General features: G+C 40.4%; 1 protein-coding gene across 1 annotated transcript in view; it reads left to right on the top strand.

Moving 5' to 3' along the window:
* The window catches only part of tmtc1 (transmembrane O-mannosyltransferase targeting cadherins 1), a 148674-nt gene that overhangs the window by 88782 nt on the left and 35796 nt on the right, over window positions 1-24096 (top strand). Inside the window, exons 8-9 of the mRNA XM_067582174.1 lie at window positions 874-1063; window positions 17736-17857. Of these exons, the coding sequence (XP_067438275.1) occupies window positions 874-1063; window positions 17736-17857 (312 nt within the window). The remainder of the gene's footprint in view (window positions 1-873; window positions 1064-17735; window positions 17858-24096) is intronic.

Below are 24096 nucleotides of genomic sequence, written 5' to 3'. Positions count from 1 at the left end.
CACATCCAAGAATCTGTCCTTATTTCCAATCCACCAATACTATTGTGGACATGGTCTTTAGCTAACAGCAAGATAATTTAGCTGTTGGTAAGGTTAGATTTTAGCATGCTGAGCTTCTTCAAAGTGTTAGTGCAGTGTCAATCAGGGGCTAGAACTAATCTTACCAGTGCAAGGTCAAAAGAAATTGTGTGTTTCTGCTGTTGGGCATGCTGAAATAACCCACATTCTTGGCCATTCTTTGTTATTTACTCATTCCTTTTTTTCCCCCCTGTCTTATTTTTTTGTCCTTCTCTATCTCTCTCGCCTTGTCCTGTTTGTTGGAGCAGTCCCAGTGCTTCTCTATCTGACCCTGTCCTGGTTGTTTTAATAGCAGCAGATAGCTGTCACTCTGTGGACAGATCAATACTCCAGACAGCCATGCAGGCCTTGAACCCACTGAGCGAAACACAGTGAAAGGGAGAGGAAAAAGATGACCACAGCAAAAGAAAAAGCAGCAGCAGCACAACCCAGGCTTTTGGCATTCAATACATGCTGTGATTTGGCAGAGGCTCATTTGATTGGTCTCTAAATGTCAGGTTAGATAAATTACTCCCAATCAGTATTTAACCTTGGAGAACCTCCTGTTCTTTTTATCCTCAGGTAAACTGCCAAACGCTCAAGCATTGAGATAAACAGGATGATTGTAATGATTGATTACTATTCTGATTAGGTCTGACTATTCTGATAATGTTACTGCGTGACTCAAAAGTTTCTCCTTCTCTTCTTCCTCCCCTCCTTTACGCAATCCTACACCCCTCTCTTCCATTTCTCTCTGCCTCCCATCCATTGTCTCTTTCTCCACATCCTCCAATTCTCTTTACCTCCTCTCCTCAGGATTTTGACCTACTCTTACCTGTTGTCCTTTAACGCCTGGCTGCTGCTGGCCCCCATCGTGCTGTGTTACGACTGGCAGGTGGGCAGCATTCCCCTGGTGGAGTCGCTTGGCGATGTGCGCAACGTTGCCACTGTGCTGCTGGCTGTGGTGATGGTCGCCCTCTGCTTGCACTGCGTCCTCTCACTGCAGGTAAGAGCAAGAAAGTGACAAGTAGCTGGAACATGTCTAAGACCATGTATCCCAAGAACTCTGTCGCCTCATGATGCCTGTCTGCCCTCTGAAGACGAGAGGAGATCTGGTAAAATTCCAAACGTGACAGGGTTCAAATGATAGCCCTGTGGTTTAATCAAGAAGGTTCAGTGGCAGTTAAAAGCCTCTGAAATGTAGCATTTTTCATTAAATTTCAAGCGACTGTACAATCATTGCTAATAGGTATGAGTGAGTTCAGAAATATCTGTAGCTTCTGACTTTATTGGAAATTCAGTAGATCTTTTCATTCTAATTACCTACCTCCCACACTTTGGTCCAGATAAAGATATCCTCACAACAACTGGACAGATGGACGTAAAATGAAATACAGATATTCATGACCCCCAAAGCATAATCCCCAAGGATTCCTGCAATTTGCTATTTAATCAACTAACTTATTCAGGCAACCTCCTGACTTTTTCTCAAAACAGCACAATGTGTATATAAAGACCCATTAATGAGTATGCTTTCAGACCCCAGCGGGACGCTTAATTGATGCTTTATTAAAGGCGAGTGTGTTGAAAAGGTTAGCTCGGTCAAGCCTCTATATGTTAAAATACAAAGACATAACATCTGTTGGAAGACAAATGCACCTTGTGCTTTCAGCTACAGGATCACTTTTCCAAGAAAATAAAGAATTAAGACATTTTTCAATTCTCATAGTGTATTTGCAATGAATTTACTCATTTTTGAACTGGACTCAGACACACTTCATTATATGTTTTCATCTAGTCTAGGGACATGACACACAAATATGCACACACACATATCATATACACATCCTCCCTATTACTTCTCATCTCATACATCTGTTACCGTGGAGACAGACCTTGCTCTGTAAAAAGTGTGTTTTCCAAAGATGTGTTGTCTGTGGGGAAGAGATTTTCTCAATCAGCACCAGCTTTCTTTAATACCCCCTGCCCTCCCTTAGTGCTATACGTCCTTATTTCTCTTTCCCACAATCCCTTTCAGTTTATCTCCCTCTTACATTTCAGATGATATTTGGTTCAAAGGGTCTTTCAAAGTGTGCTGTCATTTAAAGGAAAAAACATTCCTCAAGTGGCAGAAAATGCACTAAATGCAGCAATGTGTTGTGCTACTTTCTTTTCAGACTGTTTATTCCATAGGTTTGTATTCATATTTGGTAATTTTTTCTCCAGAATGAAAGAGTCATGACTCTGTAATGCTAGTGAATCTCACACTCTGAGAAGTCAAAATATTCAAAATAATTTTCTTTTCATCCATCAGAGCTTCAGCAGAGCCGGAGGGAGAGCTCTGTACTTCTGAATGCACAAGTAGAATCACTTTATTTGCCCAGAACATTTTGTACATGGGAATTGTTCCTTGAATTTAACTTATCTTTAAAGGAGCCTGAAGCCTTTCTGTACTCCTAGTAGAGCAAAGCTCACAAAGCATAATTTAAAGCCTAAACATAAACTTAATTTTTCCATGATAACTGATTTATAATGAGCAATTTTACACACCGTTTTACATTTACACACCCCACTTCTTCTATTCAGAAAATGCAGAAATCCATGGCACACCCTGTGGCTGTGTGTGCTGTCTTTTGATTTTTTTCATTAAATTTAAATGTAAGAAGTTGTGGCTCTTCGAGACACAACAGATGCATAGTTTTTGCGTTCAAAAGATTTGTACTTCTGATATTATACAAGTTGTACTTTAGATTCTAGTATTATTAAGCACTGAAAATATTTCAAATCAAATTAAGCATAGAGTTGCTCTGAGTTTAATCTCCCTGTTTGATTGTCCTTGCTCAGATGAATTTTAAATGAGGGGAACATGTCGAGCATAAAAAATCAAGACCAGCACCAGGAGTTTAAAAGTTTTGATATTACCTTTGAGTAAGTCGTTTTTGTAGTTGACCAGTATTTTTAAATGAATCTGCCCAAGTGTAACATGGCCTTACACCATTTTGACTCTCTGGCACTTGCAGACTCATTGGCTGAACAGCACATACTTATGAAGTCTGGAAAGCAGAGAGCTGTCCAAATCTAGTCTGCAGAAGTTTCTTTTTTTTTTTTTTTACTTCCATTCATCAACCTTGTAGTTGCAAATGTGATGTGGCACTTGACTTCAAGCATGGCAAACTACCAAGAGTTGACGCATAGATATGCTTGCTCTTACAGTAGATGTGCTTCATACAGTAGCCCAGATGTCCCATATTTATTATTCTCATTTGACTTATGTAGTAACTTTTGATGCTTTTGAATGCTGGTGTGACCTTGTGTGACACAAATGGTCCATGTCCCCAGTCTACAAACTGGATTCTAGGGTTCGACTGATTATTGGCCTGGTTGATCTAATATTCACCATTTTTACGATTATTGGAATCGTTTTTTTTTTTTTTATCTGATTGCCCATAAAATAAATTACAGTAAACATCACAATCCTCTACGCTGAAGTTTTAAAAACACCACAATCTTATGATCTATTTCTATGATGACAAACATGGCCAGTTTCCCAGTTACACTGCTGAAAATGCCCAAATAATGCACTTGCACTGTTGCAGTGATATACAGAGACATATCAACTTTATTTATGGAGCAATAGCTATATCTTTGAGTAACATTGGTGCTATTGGTGCCAGTGCTACTGGAACTTATTTTAGCTACCATATAGCAAACGCAACATTACTCATCTGTATGATTTTGTGTTTTTACATTTTATAGGTAGCTGATGGTCATAATAACCATTGGCTACTAATGTTGAGTCTTGCTAACTTTAATGTGATACTGAATGTCAACAAGTTGATTTGTTGAAAAATTGATAGGCTATAATGTTATTTCTTGCACGTCACTTACCAGGGCTGGTCATACTCTCAGTCTCAACCCACGACTACTAGTAATGTTACTGAAGCTGTCTCTGACTCTGTTTCTTGTAACTGTTAGGAGAGGTGCAGGATTGTTGTTGGAGACTATGGATACAAAGGAACTGCATCTAAGGCCTTACACAGACTGCATACACAGACTGCATAGATGATGTACACTTGTCAGAGTTGAATAGTCACTTCTATTGCTATTATACATATTCAGCCATAGTAATCAAAGGAACAGAAGCCGTCTCAGTGGAGAGCATGCTGATCGACTCTGCTTTTTGCACCACAATCTGGTGCTGCTGCCTTGGGACTATTAATTTAGACTTAGCGGTTTTATTAATTTTTACTTTATTTACTTAATAAAACTCTGGGGAGCTATTTTGTTTGTTTACTTATTTATTTAATTAATTTATTCAGATTTTCGTTTAACCTTATAAGAAATGCTGCTGGGAGCTCCCTGCACTTTTTGTTTTAATATAATATTAAAAAATTCTCTTTTTATCAAACATAGGCATTTCAACAAAGTTTTGTGTTGGAGTTTGTGTTATTCTAATTTTTGTATATTGGTTCCAAATATCAGTTATCGGTCTCCTTGCTTACTAATAATTGGTATCAATATCGGCCCTGAAAAAACGTATCGGTCAACCCCTTCTAGATTCAGCGCTCAACCACCAGGGACAACAGCTACAATTGGAACATGCATAATACCAACGCTCATGACTTCTCAAATCACTGGTATAGTGCCATTTGCAAATCCTCGGTACAGACGCACAGTGCTTTTGTAGCAAAAGAACGTCCGGTCAGGCGGCGTAATTGGTGAGGACAGCTGGACTTGTGGAGCCAGTTTCATGTCAAACAGATTCACATGTAGGAGTTACGCCTTGATTCCACCGGGCACGGCTGTGTCGTGATCTGGCTGTGACATGGTTTTGTTCTGTCCTCAGCACGGTTTCATACCCCACTGGGAGCATTTCAGAAGCGGAGCGTTTTGCTTCGGTATGTCAGGGAGAAGAGAGCCACCCCTCTACCTGGAAAGGAAGCCAGGGACCAGGGCAGTCGTGGCAGCAGTGGTGTCATAAAATCTTGTGATTTTCCACTTCCAAGATGAACCTCTCGTCATCCATGGTGACAAATTTCCTCTGACCAGTTGACTTCTGGCCCGCTGCCATTGGTTATACAATTAATGTTGATGTAGGGATGTGATATACGATCGGGAGTCTGCACAGGGTGTTTTATTTTCAAAACTGACCAGATGCTCTATGCCGTTCACGTGTCTGACTTCCTGCCTGGCTTGATCTGCTCTGTGCAGCTTGACGCGGCTTCCGTCAAAAATAGAATGGAGAGCCGCTTCTGAAACGCGCTGCAGTGCGTTTGGTGGGATTACAAGCATTGACTAGAGTGGCTGCGATCAGCTCCGGCGGCCAAGTCGCAGCCGGAATGCAGACGTGCCCAGTGAGATCAAGCTGTTAGAGTTTGACCTTTAATCTCTATGTCCACTTTAGGCCAATCAGTCTCATTTGTAAAGGAGAGCTTGATGTGCCCAGATTCAAGTGTATTAGATTGAATTGCTCATAGTTAGAGTCAGATTTTATTGTTAACCTTGCACCTATGTAAGCTCTCTTTTTGTCAGACCAGACTCTGTTCGGATTTTAATGAAACCAGACTGCAGAGATGAAGTGTTCATCCTATTTCTGAACTCTGATGGGTTTAACTTCATTAAGTGTTCCTGTGTGTCAGTCTTTTTGTGTGCAGAGTTAAATTGTCAGAGGTGTGTGTACTAGTTGTAGACCGTATGAGGTAAGACATTTGGGTCATACAGAGCCTGTAGCAGCGCTGAGAGTGCCGCTGCCAGTGTAGAGTGCATGGATTAGTCTCGCTGGAAGGATATTCTGTCTTTTATGACTGTTTTAGAGCTGTAGGATGGAAGACGAGTGTGTTATGGTCTGTGTTTAAATGTTAATTGTACCTGTGAGGGCTGTCAGCACTGTAGATATTTTTATTGTGGCGTGTGTGTGTGTGTAAGAGAGAAGGAGCCAGAAAAATAAATGTATGTGAATGGTGTGCAATGATTCCCACAAGATTTTGTGAGACTGTGGTGGGTGGACCTCGGACCCTCTAGGGGAGTCCAGAAGAAAATTATGTACATTTTAAAGTTAAATGCATCAATCTGGTGCACTTTGAGAAAATGAAGAGGCTAGATCTATGAAGAACTTTGTGCTCTTGTAAACGATTTTGTGTTCTGGTAAATGATTTAAAGGACCAGTGTGTAAGATATAATGGCATCTAGCGGTGAGGTTGCAGATTGCAACCAACTGAATACCCCTCCCATCTCACCATCCCCATCCAAACATCTAGCAGAATCTATGGTGGTCGCGAAACCTGTGACGAATGCAACAGGCCCTCTCAGTGTTTGGTTTGTCCATTCTGGGCTACTGTAGAAACATGATGGGCTCCGTGGAAGAGGACCTGCTCCCTATGTAGATATAAAGGGCTCATTCTACGCTAACAAAAACACAATTCTTATTTTCAGGTGATTATACACTAATTAAAACATACTTATGAATAATAAATTCCATTTCTGCCAAGTTTGTTCCACTAGATGCCACTAAATTCTACACACTGCACCTTTAATCATAAACGCATTATCCATAATAAACATCTTAAATGCTGGTGAGTTTATATCATTTTAAACTTGCACAGTGTATAGATAAACAATAACGTCATTTCCATATTTATGCATAATTTAGATGATGTTATTTTGAGTGTTGATGGAGCAGTTACAGTGTTAGCATAGCCCTGATTGATCCATACTCATCTTGCGGACAGACCTGACAAAGCGTGAATTCAGACTCTTTACAAATTATAATGTAGTTATTTTATTGCAATTCAATCACAGCAAAATCTAAGTTTATTTTTGGTCCCTGCAGAACGCGGATGGGAAAGAAATAGGTTCATGCACCAGGCGAGCAATTCTTATTGGATTGAATAGACTCTATCTTTGGGTCCGGTATCCAGATCTTATAATACATCCATGGTTAATTATCTTATCTCGAGATAACGAAATAATTAACTTGTGATCTTGAGATAACAGCATAAAAAAATAATTGCAAGCATGGCCGTTCTCAGCCTCTGTATTTATGTTATTATGAGAAATGTAAAAATATTTTCAGTTCATTATGAAACTGTGGCGGGAAAAATTGGTGATCCGCTACAGTCTGGGTAATTAATGGGATACACTGGTGTTTGCAGAATTTTTAAGGTCACCAGACTTATTCCTGTTTGTTGGTGATATATGGATTGAAAGTCAGTCACACACACACACACACAAACACACACTCACACACAATCTACCTCCCTCAAATTGCATGCAGCTGTCAGTATGAATATGTTTTCCCAACCTTTGTAACCTTTTTTCACTGCACTTCTGCTCTGTACAAAGCGCACACTGCTGACCCCACTATGACCTCTGGAAGTAATTGGCGCTGCAGTGTGCCCCTTCCTGCCCTCTCCCTTGACCTCAGCATGTGATTGACACGGCGGTAAAGACCTCACGGTTGAGCCCAAAGCCTTGGTGGTTTCTATCTTAACTTCCTTCCTGTGTTAAAAGAGGGGTGGGGTGGGGCTTTAAATCGAACTCCATTTTGGTCCACAACACCCAGAGGAAAAAACACATAGAATGTGCACTGCAGGAAGTAAGTCTTTCACTTGCTTGGTCTCACACGCGCGCGCACACACACACGTAATGTTTAGGAACTAGCAAGGGAGAAGTTCACTAGATGACTTTTGCAGTGACTTCCATATAGTAGTCAAAGATTGTATGGCTACAGAATGCTCTAGTTGTGTATGTATGTGTGTGTGTGTGTGTGTGTGTTTGAGAGAGAGAGTGTCCATCTTATCTGTGCCTGTTTATGTCTGTGTCCATTTCTGTGCAGCCGTTGCCAGTGTATCTGGGGCTCTGTATGAGCATTTTAATGCCAGTGGTCAGTTTTTACAAGTGTGTTTGTGTATCTGTGTGTGGTGTGTCTGTGAGTGCGCCAGGCCATCTGTGGTTCTGGCTGGCCTCTCCGGTGTGGGCAGCAGGTCTTCATTCAGTTTCTGTCTTCTTTCTCTGGTTGGTCCAGCTGGGTCCACTCACAGAAGTCTGGAGATAACTTAGAATGAGCTCCTCTCAAGTCTTCAGGCAGTCATTCTATTGGCAGTGAGGTTGAAAACGCCCCTCCTCCCTCTGGAAGTAACACCTCTGGTTGGATTTCTGTCTTTGGGGTTGAAAATAAATTCTCCCTGTAGAATAATTTTATTGGGTTGAAGTATAACGACAGCCAGCTGTGTCTCAGCTCTTTCCTAATGTGTGGAGAATTTATATGTGATTAAAGTAAGGTTGGGTGATATGACCATGAGACTATAAATTTGTCAGCTGCCATGAGATTTCCCTATAGCTTTAAACTTTGGTTTATACTGTGGTAGCTATTCTCATAATATCTCTGACTCTTCAGACTCTTATAGGCAATGTTGCCAGTCAGTGTGCTGGATGGTGTTATGGCATGATTGGACTTAAATCAGATTTTTGTGTTGATGTGATGAAGTGCCTTGATTTGTCAAGTATTTAATCCACTGGATTAGTAAGTAAGTAAGTTTATTTGATCAAATGTCACAAAGAGCCTCCGAATAAAAGAAAAGAGAAAAACAGACTTCCCCATGTGGTTATTTTATCTATTAACAGTTTATAAATGGATTTTCCCAGATAATTAACTGTAATAGGATATATATTGGTATCAGGATATGTAATTACTGTGATAGAGGATTTTATCCTTATCCTTATTTTTATTTATATATTTTTCAAATGATTCTGATGGCAGAAATAGAGTGTTTGGGGGGGGGGGTTTTCCATGTACATCATTGTCTCCAACAGAGTCATTGCTGACACTGTCACTGGATAGTACCAAAGTATGGACTTTTCAAACCCTGCACACAGTATGACTTTAATTCCTAATTCCAGATATCTACTGGCTGAAGCAGGGTCGTGTTCTGTTTACACGTCAACCCCATCACGTTGCCATTGAAAGCATTTCAGAAGCAGAGCATCTTCCAGCAGTCTGTCCTTAGATCATACACATTTTGGAATTGTTTTAAGTTGCTTGGCTGTCATCTTATTGAATACATGTTTTCAGCTAATTTATGATCAATTAGGTAACGGATATTGGCTGTACTCGTTTTAATTACTGAATCCAGCACAGTGTCTTATCTTCATTTTGCATTTCCTGAATAGAAGAAAAACTGTAGCATTTCTTCTCCTGCTTCAGGAGAGGATCTTTCTCACCGGCATCTGTTTACTTGGTAAAGCATGAGTGAACAGTCTCTCCCGACAAACAATGCAGCCTCCCACTGCATCAATCAGCAACACATATGTCATCTTGCTTTGAACCATAATTGCAGCTAATTAGTTTGATAATGAAAATGGTGAGACTCATTCCTGACATGCATGGTTCCCCTGGTTTAATCAAAATTTGATCACCAGTGTTCGGGGTAACATGTATGACAGATGGATGAGTGAAAATACAAAATGAAAAACAGATGGAGAGGGAAATAGAGGAGAAGATGTGCAAATAGATGAAGTGAGAACGTAATGGATGCAGAGAATCTAATCGAACAGAGACACTAATAAGATGCATATGGAAACTGGTTGGTGAATTGGGATTCAAAGAGAAGATCAAAGAAATGAAATAAACAGAAGAACAAACTGATGAACAAAGGAGGAGATCATGAACAAAAAAACAAGTGGATTAAAGGAGGATCCTATAGAAAAACAGAAATGAACTAATATTAAAAACAGACAACATGAGGAAAAACAAGGTAAGTTCCAGAGAAAGGAGATTTACCTTTACAAGGGTATGGTAGGAAATCAGTAATATTGACTTCCTACCAAGCTCTTTTCAAAAGGGGACCTGAGGACAAGAAAAGATTCATAAAACTGCCAGTATGAGAAAAGCCCTTTGATTTTCAGTCATCCTATGTATCAAGTATTTATCACTTAGAGCCCATATCTACCTAGTATTAACATGTAATCTGCATCCAATCATATCACTAGCCTTTACATTCACACCTGGTTTTCATAATCTCTATTTTGCCTGCACTGTGATTGGATCACAATATGCAAAATAGGGTGGAGCTGTCAAACATGTCAACATTTTAGGTTAAGGGAATTGATGGAGGATACTATCAAGTGACCGTTACAATGTGCAAGATGATAGTCACTTGACAGATGGAGACAGCCAAAGGCATCTAGTTTTTGGTAAACTGCCAATGTAAACCTTCAAGAAGGTAAGTGGAGTCAGTCAGTTGCTAGCTCAGCTAACCCCAAACAGAGCAATGGGAATGTCTAGGTCTGGAAAGCACTAAAATAGGGTGCTGTTTGTGCTGTTTGCATCACCACCACAAAAATAGAGCCCTAAATCATGTATGTTGTTATTAATATGACTATAGATATGCTTTAAAGCCTGCTCACATGACTTTAAACAACAAAACACAACACAAAGGGAATTTTGAAACCAGCTGTAGTGTGGCTAAGTGAGTTTATATTTGTTCATCTGTAGATTTTCTCAGTACACAATTCCCTCATCCACATTCATAATTAGTGCACTGCAGTTTGTGTGGATAAAATTCAGGCTGTTAGCAATCTGCTGTCATATCAGTAAGTCTGTGATATTACTGTAGGTCCATTAACAGTCTATGATCGCATCAGTAGATACTCTTTATCTGTAGATGTTCATAATGTTTATAGTATTATCAGTGTCATATCAGCAGTGTGTGTGTGTTCTTTATAATATTCAGGTCATTACCAGTCAATGATCACATCAGTAGCTCAGTGTTTTTTCAGTGTGTTTGTTGGTTATGATATCACTATAGGTCTGTCCCAATCAGAGATGGTCTCAGTAGCTGCCGATGCTGATGGCAGAACAAGACTCTGATTGGAGCTACGCTCATCAGCGCTTCACACTTCTCTCACTCTCATTACTGCTAATGAGCCAATCCACTGAACTCAGCAGGGGGGGGCTGCCGACTCAGCCAATTAGAGGCCTGTTTGTTCAAATAAACACAGTCATGGTGGGATAACATGGAAGGAGAGAAGGCAGAGGCTGTGGGCATAATGAAATATGAATGGCCTCAGATATGGGCTCTATAGAAAACGGAATTAACTGTAATTTGATAATTTGATCGCCTTAATAGCTTCTCTGTTGCACAGATGATTGTTAATATTTAAGACAGATTGGTCACGGCTGCTGAACATGCATGTGTGTATGTGTTGGCAAAGCCTGGATGGCACATATTACCATTCATAATGAATGTGATCTCAGCCATGCTGTTTGAAGCGGTTACACTTGGTGCCTTTTGACTCAATTTATTGAAAAATTTAATATCAGTTTGTGTAATGGCAATTTTCATTTTTCGATGTCCTTTCTTTTCCTGTTTTTCCGGTTTGCCATTACTACACAGGTAGGTTAAGTTAGGAGTGATCTTACGCAGATTCAAGAACAGATTTTCCAGTCCGTTGGCTGCCGTTTAGTTTGTTGTTTTATTGAAGTCTTTGTACATGACATGAACATACCGGGTTTCTGTCCTGCCAGCTGTAGTGTGCGTCTGTTCCCGATCTGTGAAGAACTGTATGTGCCCCACCTGCCTGTGCCTTCCGTTTCCTGTCACCTATGCCCCTAAATATACAACCCTGTGCATCTCATGACCGCCACCCAGTGTCCAAAATAATACTGCAAGTTATAACTAAACAAATGACATGCCAACAATCAACATAAATGGCTCCTACATACCGGCCCCTAATTGTTTTAAGTATATAACAAAACAATTACCAATAAATAATAAAAAAGGTGCCATATCCATCATACTTTACATATACAATTTTCAACAAATGCATGTACTATGTGTTGGCATTTCTTCTTTACTGATTCTTCAATCTTCCCTTTTTTTTTCTTTTTTTTTTCTTGCCGTTTAGGTCTCGGCTTCTTGGAGCAGACATATCTTTGTTATTGGTCTTTCCAAGATGCTGCTCTTCGTCTGGAGTCGAACTGTGCATCTGGTTTAGTTTCCAGTATTCTGCCCATTAGCCATGAGCCTCGTGGTGCAGTAGAATCAACCACCACAACAATGTCACCTGGAGCAAAGCTTCTTTTCACCTTTGACCACCGTTGTCGTTCTTGGATAAGAGGTAAGTATTCCTGTGTCCACCGTTTCCAAAAGAGATCTGCCATGTATTGCACTTGTCTCCATCTGCGTTTGATGTACAAGTGTTCTTTTACAAAGAGTCCAGGTGGTAGTATTGGCTTAGACTTCAACAGAAGAAGATGGTTTGGTGTGGGTGCTTCCAGATCCATTGGATCATTAGCAGAGATTACAGATTCCAAGTGAGGATTTGGCCATTCTCTGTCTGGCTTACAGAGAAAATCTGGTCCCTGGATCCATCTTTTGCAGCTCAAGAAGCGGTCTGCTGTTAGTCCCCTAGAGGCTTCATCTGCAGGATTTTCCTTTGTGTTAACATATCTCCATTGTGATACATCAGTAGCATCCCTTATAAAAGAGGTCCTGTTTGCTACAAATGTTTGGAAGCGTTTGGTTTCATTGTTGATGTATTTAAGCACCGTTGTGCTATCGGTCCAGAAGATGGATTTGTCCAGTTGAAGCTGTAATTCCTTTCGCAGCATTGTGTCAACTTTGACAGCTAGGACTGCAGCTGTGAGCTCCATTCGGGGAATCGTTATTTGTTTCAATGGTGCCACTCTGGATTTTCCTATTATGAATGCAACATGTGCTTCTCTGTTATAGTTTTCCAGTCTTATATATGAGGCAGTACCATAGCCACTTTCACTGGCATCTGAAAAGTGGTGTAGCTGTGCAAATCTGATTTGACCAAAGCTTGTGGGCTTCATGCACCGGTCTACTTTAAACTCTGCCATCTTGTTAAGGTCTGCTAGCCATCCTGTCCACCGATGCAAGAAGGTTTGGGGTATGTTTTCATCCCATCCAAGTTTTCTCTTACAGAGCTCCTGCATAATCAGTTTGGCTGGCAGAGTAAATGGTGCTACAAATCCTAAAGGGTCGTATATAGAGCCGACTACGGACAAGATGCCACGTCTGGTGTATGGTCGTTCCTGTGCAGCAATTTTGAACTTGAAGACATCTGTTTCAACACACCAGTGCAATCCCAGGGCTCTTTCCATTGGCAGATTGTCTTTGTCCAAGTCCAACTCCTTAGTCTCTTTGGTTCGGTTTTCTTGGGGAATGGATGCCAATACAACACGGCTGTTGCTGATCCACTTTGACAGCATGAATCCTCCCATTTTGCAGAGAGCAGTCAGGTCTCTTACCATTTCAACTGCTTCCTGTTCCGAAGGCAGGGATTTCAAACAATCATCTACATAGAAGTTGTTCTTTACTGTGTTTGTTACCTCTGATGGAAAGTGACCTTTGTTGTCATCAGCAGTCTTCCTTAATGCAAAGTTTGCACAACTTGGTGACGACACGGCTCCAAAGAGATGTACTTTCATCTGGTATTCAACAAGATCTTGCTGCACATCACCATCGGGCCACCACAGGAATCGCAGATAGTCAACATGCTTTTCTGATACTCTGACTTGATGAAACATTGCTTTAATGTCAGCCATCAAAGCAACCGGCTCTTGTCTGAATCTGATGAGAACTCCAATGAGTGAGTTGGTAAGGTCTGGACCCTGCAGCAATTGGCAGTTAAGTGATGTTCCTTTAAAAACTGCACCACAGTCAAACACTACCCTTAAGGTTCCTTTCTTTGAGTGATACACTCCGTGATGTGGGATGTACCAGAGTTCTCCATCGCTTCGATTCAGCTGGTCGACTGGTACCACTTCAGCATAACCATTGACAATCATTTCTGTGAGGAAAGATGTATATTCATCATGAAATTTTTTATTCTTGGCAAACTTGCGTTTCAGGCTCTGGATGCGCTGCACTGCAATGCAACGGTTATTTGGCATGCTGGGCTTTTCTTGTGTGAAAGGTAAGTCTAGGCAGTAGTGTCCATCTGTCACTTTTGCTGAGCGATTCACAATGTCCAAGAATTTTACATCTTCCCTAGACATTTCCTCTGTTTCCTTGCTGGTTCCTTCACTGAAGTCATGATTGTACTGTTTGACCAGTAGCTCCTCCAAGTTTACAATAGATATTCGATTGACAGCAGCAGCAGGGCAGTCATTTTCATCCCTTTTGCTTTTGTCTCCTCTCAGGGGACCATAGATGACCCACCCCAGTAGGGTCCTCACAGCATATGGTCCATCCCCTTGGCTGTTGACCAGCTCCCAAGGTTCCAATACCTTTGAAGCATTTGTCCCGATGAGTAGGTCAATGCCAGAGTCTATTTCATGAATCATGATATCCTTCAAGTAAGGCCATTGTGTCAGATCTTCTTGTCTGGGAATGTTGAGCTGGGAAACAGGCATGGTTTTATGTGTGAACACATCAGATATTTGAATGAAATAGTCTTTGTCCAGACTAGATATTTCCAAACCTGAGATATGATGACTGGTCACAGGCTTCACTTGGTTCATGGTACGTAAAAGAATATTGGTCCTTTGCCCTGTTATGTTCAGCCTTCTCATCAAGCTTTCTGTGCAAAAGGTAGATGTACTTCCATGATCCAAAAATGCATATGTTTGCAACACTGTGTCCCCCTTTTGGCTCTTTACTTGTACTGGTACAATGGAAAAGGTACAGTTTTCATCACCGGCCCCAATATGCCCACATGTATGAGGTGAGGGAACAGCATTACTCCCAGTTGCTTTTTCACTCTGTTCTGTATGTTCTGTTTTTTTTCCTTTGTCCTTTTGTTCAATGTGAAGTATTTCAGGATGATTTTGGTTGCACACATCACAAGTCAAACGACTCTTGCAGTCTTTGCTCATGTGTCCTATTTTTAAACATCCAAAACAGACTCCCTTCTCCTTTAAGAAGTCTATTTTTTCTCTGTGCATCTTCTTCCTGATCTGTGGACACCGCCCCAATGTGTGACCACTCTTGTTGCAGAACAAACAAGAACTTTGAGAATTGGTAGTAGGTACATTTCCTTTCATTCTATTTATTGTCAAATTTTCTTGTACTGATGTTTTTACAGGTGTTACAGCTGTTGCAAAACTGCTTCCTCTAGGTCTTGACTTTTCTCTTGTTTTAGTAGAGCCTTTGACAGTTGCAGCTGGCTTAGCATCCTGAATGTTTCCAAAAAGTGGATCTGATAGTATCTTCACTTGTCTCTCTATGAAGTCTACCAGGTCAGGAAATCTAGCTCGGTGTCCACGCTGCTCCTGTAACTGACATGCTCTACTTCTCCACTTGTCTCTGAGCCTGTAAGGCAGTTTCAGAAGGATGGTCTTCATATTGGAAGCAACATTCATTTCCTCCATATAGGTGAGATGTTCCATTGCAGTGCAACAACCTCTAAGGAACAGTGAGAATGCTTGCAATGCTTCCACATCCTCTGATTTGATCACTGACCAGGCAAATGCTTTGTCCATATATGCAGTGGCAATCTTATGTTCATTACCAAAATGTTCTTTGAGCAGATCTTTTGCTCTTTGATAGCCCTGGGCTGGGGGCAGATGTTGACAGCTGCGGACTAAGTCTTTTGGATGCCCTCTTGTATATTGCTCTAGGAAATGCAAGCAGTCACTGTAGTCATCACACTTTTTTTCCACTCCTCTTTCAAATGCCCTGCGGAAAACTTCGTACTGTAAAGGATCACCATCATAAACAGGAATGACTCTTGGTGGTAAAGTAGAAGAGAGACTTTGTTGAGCCAGGAGAGCAGTGATGTCATTTTGCCTCTGTATTAGGTTACACATATCACCTAGATTGCCATCGTTCAATACAGGGGGTGTAGTGCGAACATGCCCCTGCATACGACTCTGTACATTTTGCCTTTGAGGAGAATATTGTACTAGATGGGTTGTATCATGAGGTCGAACAGATGGTCCGTGAGCTGTTTCTTTTGGTCTAACAACCTGTTGCTGGGAAGAAGAGTTAGTTTCTATCAACACATTCTGTCTTTGCTGCACTTGATCTGGTAAATATTCATTTGTGTGTGGATTTAATTTAGCTGATGTTTCATTTTGAGCAGTTCCTTTTCTCAAATAAGAGTTCATGCCATCAGAAACTCTAGAGCTGCTTCTTGATCCCAAGGCCTCAAGTATGTTGATTTTTGCATTGGTTGCTGCCAGTTCAGTTTCTAGTTCCAGTTGCTCTTTCTTTCTTTTCAATTGTTCTTCTTGTGCCTCAAGCTCATGTTTTTTCTTCAGGGCAGCAACACGTTCCATGAGAGCAGCCTTTTCTGCCTGAGCTTTAATGCGAGCAGAGGATGTTGAAGATGCACGTGATGAAGAACTGGATTTGTGCTTTGATTTAGGTTTTGAGGCATTTGAAACACTGTCATCAGGTCCAATGTCATCTGAATTTACTACACTTCGTAGTATGACACTTTCAGCAATGGAGTGTGCAATTTGCTGTCCAGCCTCAGGTAACCACACCTTTACATCTTGTATAAACCCTTTAAAGATTTCCATTTTTCGTTGAAACCACTGATTTTGCTTTTCAAGTTCATCTTCAGGCAGTGGTAAATTCACCAGTGATTCATGGTTTTCCTTGGCTTCATCACAGAGCTTGATTAATTGAAACAAATTAGATTGTACTTCTCTTGCATTTTCCTTTGATTTCATGAGCTCTTTCAGCATTTCCATCAACTTGTTAGCTTGTTTACATTTCCTGTTTCGTGTCTTTTGACAATTTGCAATGAACAATTCCACGCCTTTGGCAGTGTGTTTGATAACTCCTTTTTCCTTTTCAACATCGTCATTTTGTGACTGAGCATCAGACATATTTGTTCACTGTCTCTTTAAGACTTGTTGACGAAAGCCGTATGCTGCCGGCACAATGTTTCAAACAGCTGATCGATGTGCGATCGTAGCTTTCAGTCTTCAGTCCACCAACTCCATTATAATAGCCGTCTTCCAATACAGCTTTGCATATAGCTTCTCCAATAAAGCTTAATGCTTGCATGTACTCACTCAGTTTGCGGTTTTCAATCACCGTCAGGTAAGCGCAGGTGACGAAGATGTCCACCTGGTTTGGTAATGGCGGCGTCCTCTTTGTTGTTCCGCGAGACAATGCTCAGTCCGTCTGAATGAATCACGAGCTCCAATTTCACTCGAAGAGCGAGTTCTTACTTAGGTGTAATGGCAATTTTCATTTTTCGATGTCCTTTCTTTTCCTGTTTTTCCGGTTTGCCATTACTACACAGGTAGGTTAAGTTAGGAGTGATCTTACGCAGATTCAAGAACAGATTTTCCAGTCCGTTGGCTGCCGTTTAGTTTGTTGTTTTATTGAAGTCTTTGTACATGACATGAACATACCGGGTTTCTGTCCTGCCAGCTGTAGTGTGCGTCTGTTCCCGATCTGTGAAGAACTGTATGTGCCCCACCTGCCTGTGCCTTCCGTTTCCTGTCACCTATGCCCCTAAATATACAACCCTGTGCATCTCATGACCGCCACCCAGTGTCCAAAATAATACTGCAAGTTATAACTAAACAAATGACATGCCAACAATCAACATAAATGGCTCCTACAGTTTGTTTGCTGTGAATATGCTCATATCTCTGTTTGCCCCCCCCCCCCCCCCCCCGTCTCTCTCTCTCTCTCTCTCTCTCTCTCTCTCTCTCTCTCTCTCTCTCCTCTCTCTCTCTCTCTCTGCAGAGACAGGAGAGCAGGGAAGTGTTGGTGGGAATGTTGTTCCTGGTGTTTCCTTTCATTCCTGCCAGTAACCTTTTCTTCAGGGTGGGATTTGTCGTGGCTGAGAGGGTTCTCTACATGCCGAGGTGAGTGTGTGCGTGTGTGTGTGTGGGCATGTGAATATTTGTATGCACCTGTATTCTACTCCCAGAAAGGCTAAGTATGTATATTTTATTGAGAAACTATAGTTTCTTTGACATTGTTTTGACTTAGTAATCAAATTTTTAACTAAACCTGAGGGTTTTTTGTTCTTTGAGTGCTTTTATCTGTCCTTCCTTAGGCCCTGATCACACTGGCTACACATTGTACAACAAAAAATATTTCTATTTTTATTCATTCTAGTCTTTCATTTCATTTAATATTTATGAAACATTCCTAAAAATATTCAAATCATTGTATAATAAAAATTGTCCAATAAAACATTACAATAAAAGACAAAAATATACAGACAGTCTATGGATCACAAAGGGACTATAAAATGTCTGCAAAAAGAAAAATATACTATAGAGAGGATTCATTAAGTATAGATCTATAGAGGCAGAAAACAAATATAAAAAATATAAAAATAAGTTAGCTAATATTATGAGGATATGTAAGAATTAATACTAAAATAAAATATTAGAAGATAACAACAACGACATCAAAGGAACATGGAGTATGTTAAACAGCATTATTAGAAATGGATCAAGAAACTTAAGTTACCCACAGTAATTAATTAATAACGATAAATAAGACCATAAATAATATGGATGATGTTGTTAGTGGTTTTAATTAATTCTGTTTAAGTGTGGGACCAAAATTGGCAGAAAAAATCAATGATACAGAAACAACCAAAGAGTGGACAGAGGGGAGTTCAGTTTTTCTTAGAGCAATAGAAGAAAAAGAAATCATGGATATTGTAAGCAAATGAACAAAAATTATTCTGACTGGAATGAAATTACAATAGACAAGAAAGTCATCAAAGTAATTGCAAAACCTCTAACTCATATCTGTAACATGTCCCTCCAAACTGGTAAATTTCCAAGCAAAATAAAAAAAAACCATTATATAAAACTGGGGATAGACACCGCTCTACAAATTACAGGCCTGTTTCTTTACTTTCCCAATTCTCCAAGATATTACAAAAACTCTTTACTGACAGTCAGTCTGGAATCAGAACAAACAGATCAGCATCTTTGGCACTAATTGAATCACTTGAAGAAATTACTAATTGTGTAGACGAAAAACAGTAGTGGGAGTGGGAGTTTTTATAGAGAAAGCATTTGATACTATTCAGCACAATATATTTCTAAATAAATTGGAAAGGTATGGTATCAGAGGGATTGTGCTGAATTGGTTGAGAAGCTGCAGGCAACAATTTGTAAAGACAGGTGAGCATAAATCAACATGCATGCATATTACTTGGAGTACCTCAGGGATCAGTATTATATCATATATTCATTTTGTATATAAATGACATACATTATATAGAGTATCAAAAATACTGAAATTTGTATTATTTGCCGACGACGCAAATATTTATTAGTTCTGAGGAGAATTTACAGCAGCTTTTGGAGGTGATCACAACAGAAATGATAGAATTAAAAGGGTGGTTTGACACAAACAAATTGTCATTAAATCTGAACACAACAAAGACTATGTTGTTTGGAAATTGTAAAATAAACAATCAAGTACAAATGATAATAGTCAATGTCAATATAGAAAGAGAATATGAAAATACATTTCTAGGTGTGATATTAGACCACAAAATCTGCTGGAAACCTAATATAAGATGCGTGTGAGTGAAGCTGGCAAGGAGCGGTGCAATACTAAGAAAAGACACATTCTGGAACTCAAAGAGTTGTTCACTCTGTATTGTTTTCTTGTATTACTGTATCTGAGTTACTGTGTGGAGGTAACACCTACAAAAGCACCCCCCAGCCATTATGCATACTACAAAAAAGAGCCATATGGGTAGTAAACAATGTAGGATATAGCAAACACACCAGCACACTGTTTTTAAAGTCATATACCTTGAAGCAAGAAATCATCTACTACTAGGTAATATACAGAAAATGCTCTTCGACAGAGTGGGGTTATAATCTGAGAGAGAATTTTAATTCAGATGTATATTTCTTAAAAGATTGGATGTTCAAGAAAAGATGTATGAGAAGTTCTTTAACTTTGGGTGTCCAGGTCACTTCTCCCAAAGAAATGACCAAATGACCATTTTATTTATTTATTTAGTTTGCTTTGCATTGTGGGTCTTGTTTTTATTGTCTTTGGCCATCCTTTCTATTAGTAATAGTAACTCTGTACTTATCAAGTTAAAGCATATCCTATACATGATATTTCGGACTGTCCCAAAGCACCTGTCGATAAGACTTTCTGGTGTGCAAGATCTTTGTAGTGAAAATTGTGTGTGTGACATTATAAGCATTGTTGTTGAAAAAGGTTCTGATAAGTTGATGATGTGTCTCTGCAATTCACCAGGCAGTCATCAATCAGTCTGACATGCATCACACATTCTGACACAGATTACAATCAAGATGATGATGGTGGAGCTGATTATGAATATAATTTTGGAGGTGAGGACTGATTGGACCAAGTCTGTTCAGTCTGGGTCCGTTGATGTTTACAGTAGAGAGACAGAATACAGTGTGGAAACAGATTATTTTGAACATATTCCATTTTAAAACTAGTAGTAAGGATACAAACAGGTCTGTCCCTGGTTTTGTCAGACGATTTATTAGACCCATAGATCTAATGAGAAAAAGAAAAGACAAGAACAACAAGAAGAAGTCAAAAAACACGAGCAGTAGGACATGTTGTAAACGAACCTCCACATTTGTCAAATTCTTTGGAAGAGAAAGGAAGGAGAACAGTAAAATTAGGACCCAAACTGTCCTTTGTAAGATCCATCACAGTTTACAGACTGAATTTCTGCTTCAACCATGACCTACTGTACTTACTGCATACAGCTGTCCTATGCAATCAGGTATTATTATGAGCAACATTTCAAGTGTGCTCCTTTTCAGTTTGACCTCCAAATAAAGAGGATTAGATAATATGAATGAACTACAACCTGTCTGCTCTTCTGACTGCTCGTGTTTCTTGCCTCTCCAGACTTTGCCATAGTGAGTGGAAATTTCCTTTAAACTCAATGAAAACAAAGAAAGCGATAAAATATAAACAGTGAAATAGCAGCATGTCACTGGCTCGGTTGTATAAGACGTCTCAGTCACTAATGATATTAAAGTTCTTGGTAATTTGGCATATTAATCATTTGAAAGACTTAATGAGGTGACAAGCACTTACCTCAACTCAGCTCCGGAGAGCACTTGTGTTTTGGTGTGTGTGTGTGTGTGCGTGGTCATCTCTGAGTCCTTATATGCTCGTAGACAGCCGTATTGCTCTGCACTGCTCTCCACTCTGAAGTCAAGAGCCTCTCTTACTAAGAGTCTCTACCTTGTTTGCCTGCTCTCAGTCGCTCTCTATTCTCCTTTTCTCTTCAATAGATCTGTCCATCATTCCCTCTCCTTCCCCGACTTCCACTGCCAGTCTCTTTCCATCTCTCCCTCATTAACTCTGACTTTCCATCCGTTGCTTTTAGATTTTTGTTTTCCTCCCATTCTTCACTGCTCCTCTTCTCCTTATCCCTCCATCCTCATCTCATTTTCTGCATCTGTTTCTTTCTGTCTCCACCTCCTCTTAGTCTTCCACTCCGGACTAAGCTGCCATCTCTCAGTTTTTCTTTGATTTTCTCTCTATCGGAGTTCCACTGTAAGTTAATCCTTTAGGCTTCGTGATGTGTCAAGTGTGTAAATGTTCCCCATGAATCATAGGATCCTCAGGGGCCGTGGGTGACCTTGCTTGGGCTTAGACTGCCCATGGGGTCTGCACATGTAGTGAATCCTCCCTCCAAGTGGAAGGATTTAGCTGGGAGCAGATGCCTTCAGGGGGTAGAGGTCAGAGCAATCCCCTGACTTGATCTCCCTCAGCACTCACTTAACCTGCTGCATGGCTAATTGCAGTGTAACTGTCTGCAGATGCTTCTGCTGCCTCCTGAGCTCAGTTCAAATGCCAGCTCTCCTCCGACTCCCGACTCCCTCTCAGCTCTGAGAGGACCCAGGGCTGCATACTTTCATCATGGAAGCAGCCGTTCGTCCAGATGGTTAGCTTGTAGGAGGCCTGATTAGCGGAGATGCATTTTAAACATTAGTATATGTAAATATTCAATGGTTTCATTTCATACATTCCATTGACTGTCAGGATGCCATGCTTTGTGAATATGGCAAGAATGTGCCTGCAATTCTCAATTTATTATAATATAAAACTATGGAAGTATAATATTTCATCCGACAGATTCATTTGACAAAGGTTCACTAACTAGCTTTTTGTGTGGAACTTTAAACTGTATCTAAGTCTCCATCAGTGAATGGATTATCGCTAGGATTTCATTGATACTACCACTCTTATTATAGTCTACAATGACTGAAGTTTAAAAACCACATATAACATAACAGTCAGTCACTATTAGTCCTTCATCCTGTCCTCTGTCCTCCTCCCTCTGCTGCTGAAGTGATTCACTGCTGCAGGTACTGCTAGTAGAGGGAGGAGGAGCTGTTTTGGGAGGGGAGGCTGCCGTCTCAGCCAGTAGCCAAGTTTACAAGAATTTGCTCAATTTTATGATATGTGGCTGATTAGGCTAAACAGTTAAGACTACATATAGCCAGCATGTCAACTTTTGTTTTAGCTTCTTCATAAAAATTTGCTGTTAGCCGCTAAAACATACGGGAGGTAGACGGCAGACTGCAGACAAAGCAGTTGAAAATATCACTTTTCTGCAAGCTTATGCTCATTGAACAGATGTTGTGATAAATTATTCATATTGGGTTTTTAATTGCAAAGGTTTCATTGCAGTTACAGTGACGAGAAAAGTATTAAAGTATTAAAAGTAATAAAGTCGTCAAACTTGAGTAAAATGTACCTGGTGCCACAGGTGGGACTAACGTTGTTGTCAAGCTGTTGTCAAGCTGTGCACCAGAACCAAGGAGGAGTAAAACTAGGCAGTACTGGCCAAATATGGATCAAGGTTCTGTTACTGCATTGCCTATTTCTGGCCTCAAATGTTTTCAGAAGCATATTTTAGCTTACTGTTTAGCTGTAATATGAGAAAGTTTGTGACTCAGCAGCCACATTGAAAACGGACAAGCTGAAACCAAGCATCGCCTGACTCGCAATGCGTCACCCACCACCCCCCATTAATCTCACTCCCTGGTTTCTTCAAGTACTGATAATAATACCAAACTTAAAAATACTTTGTTCCTGCTAATTTAGAATTTTCAGAACTGGGTCTGTCTTAGTCTAAATTCAAGGGGGGATTCTTATCATGTAGTCCTTGTACTAGCTCCCTCTCTCTATCCTCCACCTCATTGACAAGATGTTGTGTTTCAGAAAACAAGAAGTGGACATGGAAGAAGAATATTTCTTCCTCTGCCCCACTTGTGCTTCCTTTCATCCCATCCACTAACTGTCCTCTACTCCCTCCCTCTCTTCCTCTGTCTATTCATTCTGTTCATCTCCTCCCTCCAAATGTAGACAGGGGAGTTTCTCTTACAGCGGTGGAGCTGTCTTTAGAGTAGAGCAGCAGGATTAGCAGTGATTTCTATTCAGACAGGTTTACAAGCTCTGTGGGGTGGGGGAGGTGTGAGTCGGGGGCATTAATAACACCCCCTGCAGACCCATAACCACAAGGTCGACTCAAAAACAGCATAGAGCAACACAGCAGTATAGTTGATGTATTAGTTGGTACAAAAGACAGCAGATTATAACAGTGCAGCTTAGGTATGTGTATACAGAAGAGCGTTATTGGCTCTTGACTTTGCTATTGTTTTTCCGTGGTGACATATGAGAATCAGCATCATTACTGCTGCGGCTCATCAGCCCCGAGACAGTGGATTAAAGAGGAAAGTCTCTGCTGTAAAGTAAATCTTTTAAATGCAAAAACAACTCGACTCAGAGCAGAGGAAATGTTTCACTGGAGGCAGAAAACAGACTTTACAATTGACTGCTGTTTGGGTTCAATGGAGAGAAGCTGCTCAGTCGAATAAGCCACTCCCATAATACAACCACACATATACAGCGTTTGTCAGTTTTCTTCACACATGATCCCTTCTGCAGACTCTTCTCTGCTGGCTGCATTGATTGCCTAACACCTTAACCGTAACTTATCTACAGTACATGCCTGAAGTCAACCAGAACCCTCACCTTATCCCAACTCCAATATTAAACCCCTACACCTGGCTGACGCAGTTCCTCTCCAAAATTACGCTCCTTCTTCTCA

This window comes from Thunnus thynnus, chromosome 23 (assembly GCF_963924715.1).
Source record: "Thunnus thynnus chromosome 23, fThuThy2.1, whole genome shotgun sequence".
Lineage (NCBI taxonomy): Eukaryota > Metazoa > Chordata > Actinopteri > Scombriformes > Scombridae > Thunnus > Thunnus thynnus.
This window is presented reverse-complemented; position numbering and strand designations above follow the sequence as displayed.